Source organism: Erithacus rubecula (assembly GCF_903797595.1).
Source record: "Erithacus rubecula genome assembly, chromosome: 5".
In the NCBI taxonomy this organism is placed as follows: domain Eukaryota; kingdom Metazoa; phylum Chordata; class Aves; order Passeriformes; family Muscicapidae; genus Erithacus; species Erithacus rubecula.
The window spans coordinates 54265533-54276865 of record NC_136687.1 but is presented as its reverse complement, the minus strand read 5'-3'; the positions used below and the strand labels follow the sequence as shown (position 1 = coordinate 54276865).

The 11333-nt window shown below is 47.2% G+C and overlaps 2 protein-coding genes across 11 annotated transcripts in view; both read left to right on the top strand.

Moving 5' to 3' along the window:
• Positions 1-219: 219 nt before the first annotated feature.
• Positions 220-4158, top strand: HNRNPDL (heterogeneous nuclear ribonucleoprotein D like). Of its 7 annotated transcripts, XR_013774348.1 has the most exons (9): positions 220-411; positions 709-877; positions 966-1127; positions 1357-1488; positions 1603-1717; positions 2260-2427; positions 2609-2705; positions 3088-3191; positions 3889-4158. XR_013774348.1 is itself a non-coding variant. In XM_079306549.1 (8 exons), exons 1-7 carry the CDS (start codon positions 323-325, stop codon positions 2677-2679), a joined length of 906 nt encoding a protein of 301 aa, XP_079162675.1. In that variant the 5' UTR covers positions 220-322; the 3' UTR covers positions 2680-2700; positions 3888-4158. The 7 variants fall into 7 exon arrangements, 5 of the variants coding, with proteins under 5 accessions (XP_079162675.1, XP_079162674.1, XP_079162676.1 ...); XR_013774349.1 differs by having other exon boundaries at positions 2609-3191; XM_079306549.1 differs by lacking the exon at positions 3088-3191 and having other exon boundaries at positions 2609-2700; positions 3888-4158.
• Positions 4159-5467: 1309 nt separating this feature from the next.
• Positions 5468-11333, top strand: part of HNRNPD (heterogeneous nuclear ribonucleoprotein D) — a 9299-nt gene continuing 3433 nt past the window's right edge. For all 4 annotated transcript variants that reach the window (XR_013774352.1, XR_013774353.1, XM_079306578.1 and 1 more), the window contains exons 1-4: positions 5468-5830; positions 9146-9314; positions 10041-10202; positions 10932-11063. Coding sequence is in view for 2 of the 4 variants with exons in the window: in XM_079306578.1 (XP_079162704.1) it covers positions 5649-5830; positions 9146-9314; positions 10041-10202; positions 10932-11063 (645 nt within the window). In the remaining 2 variants the exon portion in view is untranslated. The remainder of the gene's footprint in view (positions 5831-9145; positions 9315-10040; positions 10203-10931; positions 11064-11333) is intronic.

The following is an 11333-nucleotide window of genomic DNA, read 5'->3' as shown; positions in this document are numbered from 1 at the left end:
CCCAGCGCCGGCAGGCCCGCTCAGCCGCGCCGCCCGCCCGTGGCGGTACCGGTGCGGCGGCGGCCGTGCCCGCCCGGAGCAGCGGCACCGGCCCGGCCCAGCCCGCGCGATGGCGGCAGCAGCGCGGCTGCTGCAGTCCCGCTGCGAGCCGCCAGGGGCGCTGCGGCGCCGGGCGGGAGGGCGGCGCTGATTGGCTGCCGGCGCGGGTATATAAGGGAGGCGCAGGCGGTGCCCGGATCTCTTCCGCCGCCATTTTTAGCCGGGCGCAGGTCTCCGCTGTCTCTGCCGTTCGCACGAGCACCCCCGCCGCCCTCGCCCCACCATGGAGGACGCGACCGAGATGAGCGGCGGCCAGGAGGAGTTCGCCGAAGGCTCCAAGATCAACGCGAGCAAGAACCAGCAGGACGACGGGTAGGGCCGGGGATGTGGCGGGGGGAAGCTGTGGGGGAGTAGCGCGGCTATCTCCGCCCCCCGCCCGCGGCTCGGGGGGGCGGCTCGGTGCTGGCGGCAGCGCGGCCTTGCCTTCGCTTCCCTTCCCGCAGCATGGCCGCGCCCGCCTTTGTGTCCCGGGCGGGTGACCCAGTTTCCGCGGGGCGGGGACGCGGACGGGGGGGCCGGTCGGGGCCGTGACGTCACCGGCGGCCTGTGGGGGCGCGGGGGGGCTCCGCCGGCGCTCCCTCACCCGTGTCCCTGTTTCCTGCCCTCCAGGAAAATGTTCATCGGAGGCCTCAGCTGGGACACCAGCAAGAAGGACCTGACGGAGTATCTCTCGCGGTTCGGCGAGGTTGTGGATTGCACCATCAAAACAGACCCGGTCACTGGGAGGTCGAGGGGGTTTGGGTTCGTGCTCTTCAAGGACGCTGCCAGCGTGGAGAAGGTGCGTGCTTTTCCTGCGGACCGATGGCACGAAGCCAGCTTGAGTAGCTGTAGCCATCTGAGACTTTGTTCCTTTGTCTGCTTTTTAGGTGTTGGAACTGAAGGAACACAAACTGGATGGGAAGTTAATAGATCCTAAAAGGGCAAAAGCTTTGAAAGGGAAGGAGCCGCCCAAAAAAGTGTTTGTTGGTGGGCTGAGTCCAGATACATCTGAAGAACAGATTAAAGAGTACTTCGGTGCTTTTGGCGAGGTATGGTATATTGGCATATAAGAACACCTCTGGTTCTTCAGTGTAGTCTTGCCTCTCTCTTAAAGAATTGATGAGGAGGGAGTTGACCAAAACTAGAGGTAGTTTAATCTGTATGTTAATGATTTCATAAAATTGTAATGGTCTGATTTATGCACTGCCTGATAGTTTCTGGTGGCATAAAAAGTTGCTCGCAGATTTCACGCATTGTTTATATTAATTTTGATTCCAGATTGAAAATATTGAACTTCCCATGGACACGAAGACGAATGAAAGGAGGGGCTTCTGTTTTATCACATACACAGATGAAGAGCCAGTAAAGAAGTTACTAGAGAGCAGATACCACCAGATTGGTTCAGGCAAGGTGGGAAAACTCTTGTTCTTGGCATGTGAAATCTCTCTCTATAGGCTTCTGTGAAAGCAGCTCAAAAAATGCTCTTGGAATTCTTGATAAGATAAAGGATTTCTGTCCTTACAGTGTGAGATCAAAGTAGCACAGCCCAAAGAGGTGTACAGGCAGCAGCAGCAGCAGCAGAAAGGAGGGAAAAGCAATTCTTCTGGTGGACGTGGAGGCGGAAGGGGGCGTGGACGGGGTGAGTGTTTTCAGTGGTACTTACCTAACACTCAGCTGTTTGTAGGTATTTCAGTTTGAAGACTGTGTGCAGATCTCATGTTTAAATCAAATGTGTAAAATAGCTAGTTAGCAAGTGGTGTTCTGGTGGTTATGGTTGCTTGTTGAAGCTGAGTAATCTCCTCTTGCTCTGCTTGCATTCAAGTGGTGTAGGGGCGAGGTGGGTGTGGGGTACTTCTGTACACCGTTAGTGGACAGTGTAGCCAGTGCAGTTACACTTTCACCTGAAAGGGATACACTCAATTGGCCCGTGGAAGAAGCCGGGAGCTGTTTGCTAAGGACTAGGGTCTTCACTGCTGCTCCTTCAAATGGATCAGAAGGAATCATCTGTTATGCTAAAGGCCAAGCAGTCACAACTCACATCTAGCAGTAAGGCTTGTCCTGTGCTGTTGCTTGGTGCTCAGGCAATTACTGATTATTCTCATACCCAGAAAGTTAGATGAGGGGGCACAGGAGAGGAGTGAAATAAGTTTTGAAACTTACACTTGTTGTACTTGGTTTCAGGTCAGGGACAAAACTGGAACCAAGGATTTAATAACTATTATGATCAAGGCTATGGGAATTACAACAGCGCTTACAGTGACCAGAGCTACAGTGGCTATGGAGGCTACGACTACTCTGGGTACAACTATCCCAACTATGGATACGGGCCGGGATACACAGATTACAGTGGTAAGTGGTTTTGTCCTCATTGCCGATAACAAGAGCGTGCATCCCCTCTCTGGAGCATTGCTCTTGCTCAGCCCATGGCTCTAAAGATGAGATCTCTTGGTGTGCTGCTGTGTGTGCAGTCTCCTTCTGAGGCTGGATGTTATCCCTTGCGGGTTCTGATTTTTCCCCGTGTCACCTCCAGGCCAACAAAGCACGTATGGGAAGGCGTCCCGTGGCGGCGGCAACCACCAAAACAACTACCAGCCCTACTAAGGCAGTACCTAGTACCTGACAAACAGGTGTGTACATGAGCGCGGGCTCCACTCCCGCTACCTCTAATCTAATTAAAGATCAATAGACAAACCAAGAGTAAAAACTTGCCTAGCATGACTTTTCCTTTAATTAAGCTTTTGTTAACTTTAAAAATACTTTTTTTTTTTAAAACCAGCTTTGCCTACGTGTCTATAGATCTTTAACTTTATAAAAATGTGACTTTATCTTCTTTAGTACTTCAGAAAAACATAAGAGTTTTTCTGGTTTGCGTTGTGTACCAGGTGGTCTAGAGGAATAATTAAACTTATTAGAAGTATTAACAGGTAAAGTACTGAAATGGGTACAACTTAAGGAAAACAAGAATGTTGTCTTCTAACTCTGACATTATACCTTGTTTGTACCCGCCAGCGGGAACTTCATTGCAGGCCGTGTGTCACCCTGACCACGTCTATCTCTGGGGTCGCACGTTGCAGGCAGAGCGCAAGGCATACACCAGAAAACGCTGTCCTGTGGTATGGTCTCTTCCAACTTCATGTACCAGCGTAAAGATTAAAGTGGAAAACTTCAGACTTTGGCTTCTTTTTTTAATCTTTTTTGGAGATTAAGTGTCTTTAACTTAAATGGTTTTTTACAGGAGTTAAAGTACATAAATGCCTTTACAGCTTAATCATTTGGTCTTCTGTTTAGTGTTGTATTTCAATTGTGGAACCTCATTTTAAATGTGCATTCTTTAAGATTTTAATGCTTGCTTTTTTCTTTTTATAGCTAATAGTGAAATCTGCAAACCAAAACGAACTTTTAAATCTGGATAAACATTAAAGATCATATGCATATGAACTGTCTGAACTGAAGTGACCTGACTTGTGTTGCACATAAGTCGTTAAGTTGGATAAACAAATAATCAGAAAGCCTTTTGGCAGTGTTTCCAGTGGAAAAGAATGTGATCCAGAGCCTGCTTACTTGTCTAAATTGGATGGTTGTTGTTTTGGAGCAGTCTCCTTGACGGGCTGAATGGCAACATTTGGGAAAATAAATTACTGATGGGTAACTAAACAAACCTCTTTTGTTACCTTAATAAATATGCATATGATCTTTAACAGTGAAGAAAGGAATATATAGAAGACTTAAAGCAGTTCATGAAAATGGACCTTTTAACAATCCTGTAGTAACTGTCACAGATCTGACATGCATTTTGTCTTGATTTTTTAGGTAGAGATACTGCAACAAAAAGCCATCTTGCAGCGCATCGTGAGTGAATGGAGGGTGGTCTTCGTGAGAGGAAATGACTATTTTGTAAAAGACTTTTAGTGTATGACACAACTGTGTCCAACTGTACATAGCGGCCGACTAGTTTTCTTTTATGGTTTTTACTTTCTTTTTGCCATTCATGTTATGACACAATGTGGACTTGTGTTTATACAAACTTTATTTGTATAATTTCATGTTAAAAGATTCTCTAATAAATGCTTACTTAAGTGAGTGTGTATTCTTGCTGTCACCTTCAAGTGTAGTTTTGCTTGGATAGAAGGGCAGGTAACCTCTCAGAAGATCAGGGTTACTGTGAGAGCAGATCCATACAGCCCATTCTTTCTCCTGATCTGTCCTGACAGCACCAGAGTGCTTGGAATTAGCATCACTGTGGCAGATGGCAGAGTCCTGTCCTGCCCTCTGCAGCAACGAGGAGAGAGTTGTCTGTAGCACAATGCTGCCAGTTTTGTACATCTTAGGAGGGAGCTAGAGTTATAGCAGCACTTTCTTTAATGCTGATAGTACTGCTGGAGGAGTTGGAGCTTTCCAAGGTTTTTCAAACACTTAAATCCTCAAGTATTCTAGAACCTGGCCTATTTACTTTCCTACACTGCTTATTTCTATTCCAGTTCCAAGCAGATTACAAGTACTTGAACTTTAGGGTCAGCAACTATTTTCTGTACAACTTGATGCCAGTTATGTGCTGTAAGTAGTCTCACCTGGATCAGAAAACAGATTTCCCATCCAGTGCACATTAGCAAGCAGCAACTAAAAGCCTGAGTGCCTGATTGCTGGAGAAGGAGCACTGAATTAACCCAGTACATTTCTAGATCTGGAGAGTGCAATGGGTAAAGGAGCCATCTGTACTTTGTCTGAAGCAAAAGGATTGTAGAAAGTCTGCCTTGATTTGATGTTTCTCAGCACAAATGCTAGGCAAGCATCAAAATTAACCTCGCTTGTTAAAGCTCACTGACTACAAACTAAAGAATCAGCACGAAGCCACAGCACTGTGAGTTCAGCCGCTGCATTCATGAGTGCAGCTGGATCCGGCACTGTCCACCGTTACTGAGGGAAACTGATGCCACAAGGCTGTGGCTTCATTGCCACACTGGTTAATACACAAAACCCTGCCAAGAGCCAAGTTTTCCTTCAGTCTGTGCTCCTCCCGCTCTCCTTGGCCCCGGTGAAGTGCAGCTGGAGTACTGTGCCCAGGGTTCCTCAGCACAAGGAAGGCCAGGGGCTCCTGGACAGGGCGCAGTGAAGGGCCACAAAGATGCTGAGGGGGGCAGAGCACTACCTTCCCAGGGAGGTAGCGAAGACCCTCTCTGGAGCCATTCCAAACTCTCCCCGACCTGTTCCTGTGCCACCCGCTTCAGGTGGCCCTGCCTTGGCAGAGGTTGGACTGGACGATGCCCAGACCCCGTGCAGCCCTGCCGATGTGCGAGTGTCCCTGTCGCCCCCCCGCCGCTGCACTCCCCGGGCCGGCCCGGAGCTCCCCCCGCTCCTCACGGCTCCCGGGGGCGGCGTCACGTGTCCCGCCCGCCGCGCTCCTTCCGGCCGCCATTTTAGGTTGGGTCGGTGGCGGCGCCATTAAAAACAGGGAGCGAGAGGAGGAGGGATCGGCGGGATCGGCGCGCTCGGCCGGGGCCGCCAGCGGGGCCGGGGCCTCGGCAGGGAGGCGGCGGCACCGGGGGTGGCCGGTGCGGGGCGGCGGCGGCGCCATGGCGGATCAGCAGTTCGCTCTGGACTCGGCGGCGGTGGCGGCCGGCGGCAGCGCGGCGGAGCCGGCGGAGCAGCCTGAGGGGCAGGCGGGGGCGGGGAGCACCGATGGGGGAGGCGGCGGCGGCGGGATCGAGTCGGAGGGAGCCAAGATCGACGCCAGCAAGAACGAGGAGGACGAGGGGTGAGCGGCGGGGGCGGGTTGCGTGTCCCGGGCGGGGCCCGGCGCCCCCGGCCCGTTCGCCGCCCTGTTTGTTTACTTGGCGCCTCAGCGACGTCACGGGCCGGGCCGGGCGGCGGGGGCGGTGTCTGGTCCCGCGGTGTACAAACGGGGTGATGTGCCTCGAACTACAGACCCTTTTTGGTTATTTTTCTCGTTAACGATGCCTCTTCCATGAGTTGAAGTGCGGTGCGTGCGTGAAGACCGTAACTCGGTGCAGCCGAGTGCTCTGGTTGCAGTCGCGGCGTTGCCCTGTGCTGCAAACATTACAGTGTGTCAGCTAAGTGCCAGAGGCGTCGGGCACCGGGAATGCTTCCCAGCCTGAACCATGCCTCTGCTGCTCACGGAACTTGCTGGCGGGAGGATTGTGTTAGGCGGTGTCCGAACTTGAGAAGTTGGAGTCGAAAAGGCAGGAAGTCGGGGGAGGTTCAGGTTATGCATCAGGAAAAGGTTTTTCACCTAGAAGGTGGTTGGGCGCTGGAACAAGCTCTACAGGGAAGTGGTTACAGCACCAAGTCTGCCAGAGTTCGAGAAGCACTCGGGAAATGTTCTCAGGCGCATGGTGTGAATCTTGGGGTGTCCTGTGCAGGGCTGAGAGTTGGACTTGATGATTCTGATGGGTCACTTCCAACTCGGCATGTTCTATTACTCTGTTAAAGTCAGCTTCTAATCTTCATAGGTTCTCTGCCTGGGGCAGTGTCCCTTTTACATTGCCGGTGAAACAAATTTGTGTGCAATAAATCCAGTGACAGGACAGGCTGATGCGCTCTGCTGTCTCCTGTCAGGCTTGTGAGAAACTCGAGCTGCAGGTCTGTTTTTGGTCAAGGCAGAAAATAACCCGGATAAAGGAACACTAACCACCGTGTCCTGCAGATACCTCCTGCAAAACCTTCCTGAGTGCCTTCCTGCTTCTGTACTAACCTGGGATGCTGCTGGGAGAGATCTGGGATAATAATCTGGGATAATGCAGAGAGAACAGGAACCCTTTTTTTAGTATTTTCCTGGGTTTAGCAAAAATTAAAATGGTTTTGTTACTTCTCTTGTGTAACAGCTTCAAATGCCTTTGGAGTTTGCATGTTTGTTTTACATATTACCCCTGAATACACACCAATTAAAGCGTTTTCATGGGCAAATTGACGTTTTTTTGAGGCAACGAAGTGTAGAAAAAGTTGTCTCTAAGCAGTGTGGTGACATTTGGTAGCAATTACATGTATCACACACTGATTCGTCGTCTAGTTCAGTCTTTTTGCCCTGTCATTTCTTAATGCTGTTCAGGAAACAAAGTGTTTTGGTAATGCTTCTGGTAGTAAAGGGAGAAAAAACGTATCTGTGATACCTTGTTTAGCTAATTCTGATATTTGAAAGCTCTCCCTGGTAACTTATTTTGGGAAGCTGTGCGTGCTGACGTGACTTAGACCAGCTAGACTGTGGGCTAGGAAATGTGTGTATTTTACAAGCTTTTGGCAGTGCTGTGACACTGCTCCTGGATTGTCACGCTCGTGTTTGAGCTGAGCTCAGTTTTGCCTTGCAGCAGTAGTTTATGTAGGGGCAAACTGAAGCAGCTGTGGGTTTGCTGCTCTGCCACTGGGCTCAAAGGTGCAGTTACTGCGTGGAGAGGTGAAAAACCATCAGAGGCTGTTGGTTACAGGCTCGTGTTTTTGCTGTGTCTGTCCTTAGGGATACAAAGCTGGGTCTGTATCTTAATACTGAGACAGGTGGTTTGTGTAGCAAATGTCAGTTCAGTAGTAACTGCTAGAGCATCACTACCCCCCGTGTGTCAGAAACACGATGCTGCACCCTCTGTGTCTTCTGTTTGGCTGCTTAAAAAACCCACCACAGAACAGCAGACAAGCTAAGATGATGGGTGAACAAAGGGCAGAAAGCTCCTTTGATTTAGTGTGTGTACTGGTGTGAGGCTGCTGGTTTACAAGGTGGACATGAGGACAGTGAGAAGTCACAGCTGACAGAAAGAGCTGTAGGTACTTGGTTGAAGAGAGATCTGGAACTAATTGGAAAAGTAGATAAAGGGATGGGAAACTGGTGCTCTTTCCTTACAGATTTGGAGACTTGCTCTAAAAACATCTGAAGCTCCTGAACCCCTCATCTGTATGGGTGTTTGTCAGGAACGGAATGCTCTTGTTAATTCTGTGAGATCAAAGCTAATTCAACAGAGGTAGTTCACAGGAGCAGCTTTTGATTCGAGAGAGTTTGAGTTGGGGAGGTACAATGCTCTTTTACATGATTGGATGGATTATTTGTGCGTGGGAAGTAGAAGGGTTGGAAACATGATACAGTGGTTTTTCAGGTTTTCTGATAACTGTGCCTGATTGTGAAATAGGTTGGGACACTGAAAATGGGCAGAGCTTTGTTGAAAGCTCTTTTATAGATCATAATGGGTCATATTTTTTGGTTAGAGCTCACAGTAAAATCTTCTTTATCAGTATTAGAAGAGATCATCTCAAAGCAAATCCTCTTTTGAATGGGTTCCTAAGCCCTATGCCTAATAACCTGAAATGTTTCATTTGTGTGCTTACTGGTTTGATTATTAATATTTTAATTTTTTTATGCCTTACTAACATGATGGGATGGTCATGATTTGATTCTAAGCTTCTAGTGTGCTTTTGAAAATACAGGTTATGAATTATGTGCTGTATACATCTGCCCAGCAGGGCTGGTGCTGTAGAAATATTAGGAAGACATTCTCTTGGTGATGGTGGATTATGCCAGGTGTTTATATAATGTTTTTGTGAGAAAAGAGAACTTCTGACCATCCAGTACTTTGCTTTTTCTTAACTGCTTTCTGTGGAAGGGAACTTGACTGAAATTTATTTTAGTTCATTAATTTGGGCATATGTCCAGTTCAAACTGGTAGATAAATGCTTCTGTTTTAACCACACTTCCTTACAAATCTAATCTGCCTGTGTGTGTTTCCTGAGCACTTGTGTGGAGGCTCCACAGATAACTGAAGGGAATTAAACCTGTGGTGGAGATATAAAGAAGTAGTAAAATATCTTTTTGTCACTGCTAGTGGTTTCTTGGGACAGCAGAGTAAGCAGCTGCAGGAGAAGACAGTGAAAAATGTTTGTGTATGTGGAAGTCTTTATCAGTCCTGGCCAGAATCATTTAAGCAAGTTGTCAAAAAGTGCAGGCCTGTGTGTGTAGCAACATGACTGATAAAATCCTGCCAGCTCCATGCATTAGATAATTGAGCTCATACAGCTTGGCAGTGCAGGATTTTGGGTTACACATGTTTACAGATTGACCAACTTATCTTAACAGGAAAATGTTCATCGGTGGCCTTAGCTGGGACACAACAAAGAAGGATCTGAAGGACTACTTCTCTAAGTTTGGTGAAGTTGTAGACTGCACTCTGAAGTTGGATCCCATCACTGGGAGATCAAGAGGCTTTGGCTTTGTGCTGTTCAAAGAATCAGAGAGTGTGGATAAGGTAGGATTAATGTGATGAAACATGTTCAAATCCAGGTATCAGAGATAAAGCACTCACTAGGATGACTGTAGGTGTTGTTTGTACATCTTACGGTAAAGGTGATTCAGGGGTGCAGAGCATGTTTAATGTGCTTGTTGAAAATGCTTTCTTTTATGAACCATCATTCTCGTGATGCTGTGTCCAGGACCAGCAGTGATTCCTGAGGAATGGATTTGGGCACTTACAGGTTCTGCAAGCCATTGGACTTGGGCACTTGAAAAATACAGTGTATAAATATCTGCTGCCTGCTGCTGCGAAAGCAATATTTGCAAAGAGCTTCTAGTCTGTGCATTCCAGACCTGTAACGTGAACCCTTAGAGTAGAGCCAATAGCTTTGATACACTTGGGCTCTGTCCAAGCACAAATTAGCTGTTAACCCTTCTAAAATGCTGTGGATACAGCACACAGAAAAGTTTTCACCTTCATTTTTTACTTCATAAGGTTTGAAGATGAGAAGAGTACTTTTTAAAGAAATGTTATACCCTTGCTTCTGCTGGGTAATTGGTGGTTCCAGTTGTCAGAACTGTGTCAGTGGATAGTGATCAAAAATCACAGACCTCTTTGGTTTTGTGCAGCAAATTATTGGTGTGATCCAAGTATTGAAATTGGAGCAAATTTGGCCTTACTCAAAACATCAGTGAAACATTTAGTTTTAAGCTTTTAAGATTGTATTTTAATTTTCCTCAGGTCATGGACCAGAAAGAACACAAGCTGAATGGAAAGGTCATTGATCCAAAAAGAGCTAAAGCCATGAAAACAAAAGAACCCGTGAAAAAGATTTTTGTTGGGGGCTTATCTCCAGACACACCTGAGGAGAAAATACGGGAATATTTTGGAGGTTTTGGTGAGGTATGTGGTGAAACAAACTGCTTTTACTTGTGGAACTTGTTCTGTCTTCTCAAATTTATTAATAAAAAGCATCTCCATGTGCAGCCTGCATGGATGCTAATGGCCATTGTAGTTCCATGTGTATTAGTAGTCATAATTTTAATGTTTTAATTACAGGCTCTGAGTTGCATAGCCTGGTTTGATGGAAGGAGGAGCTGGGATAATTTAAAAGAGGGAGGCAGTGTTCTGAGCAGGGTGCTTTGGTCAGTTGAATGAGATGCTCTTCAGCCACCCCAGCTCATCTCCTGTAGCACAGATTGAGACAGTTTAGCCTAAATTCTGTGCAACTGTGTAGTCTGTGTCTGTCTGACCCCAGTTCTTGACGGTGCAGTTGAGCAAAGTATCACTGAAGTTTTTAAAAGCTGGTCTTGTATGAACTTGCTACAGTTGCTTCTCCCCTATTGATTATCAGATGGTTCCAGCTTCAGGTCATAACTCTGTTCAGGGAATTTGGTTGTTAAATATGTGCCCTCTTACAAACTTACAGACAGTTCTATCTGAGCTGAGAACTTTAACTACTGTTTGCCTAGAAAGTCTTGTGTGCCATAGGTACAGAGAACTCTGTATTTAGTCAGGTCACATTGTCATATTCAAGTCTAAACAATTTCAGTTAACAAATATGACTTGGTAGAAGGATTTTGCAGTGACATGATTGGCAGGATGAAAGATAAAACTACTGTCTTCCACCAGGTCGAATCCATAGAGCTCCCCATGGACAACAAAACTAACAAGAGGCGTGGATTTTGCTTCATTACTTTCAAGGAGGAGGAACCAGTAAAGAAAATAATGGAAAAGAAATACCACAATGTTGGGCTTAGTAAAGTAAGTGGATTTTTTTCTTAGAGAAACTGAAGCATGACAATAGAGGGAATTATATTATCAGTTGCATCTGTTTGGGGATAATAGTCTGCCAATACCTGTAAGCATTTTTTTTCACATGTAGGCATCGGGCCTTGAAGTATTTATATAGGTGACTGCTGCCTTAATTTCTGAGCTGAGGGGGTTTCAGGTGAAGTTTTGTACTGCACCCCCATGGGGAGAGGGCTGGGCCCCAGCACACTTTTCATCGTGCAGCTCCCACATTCTCCAGCA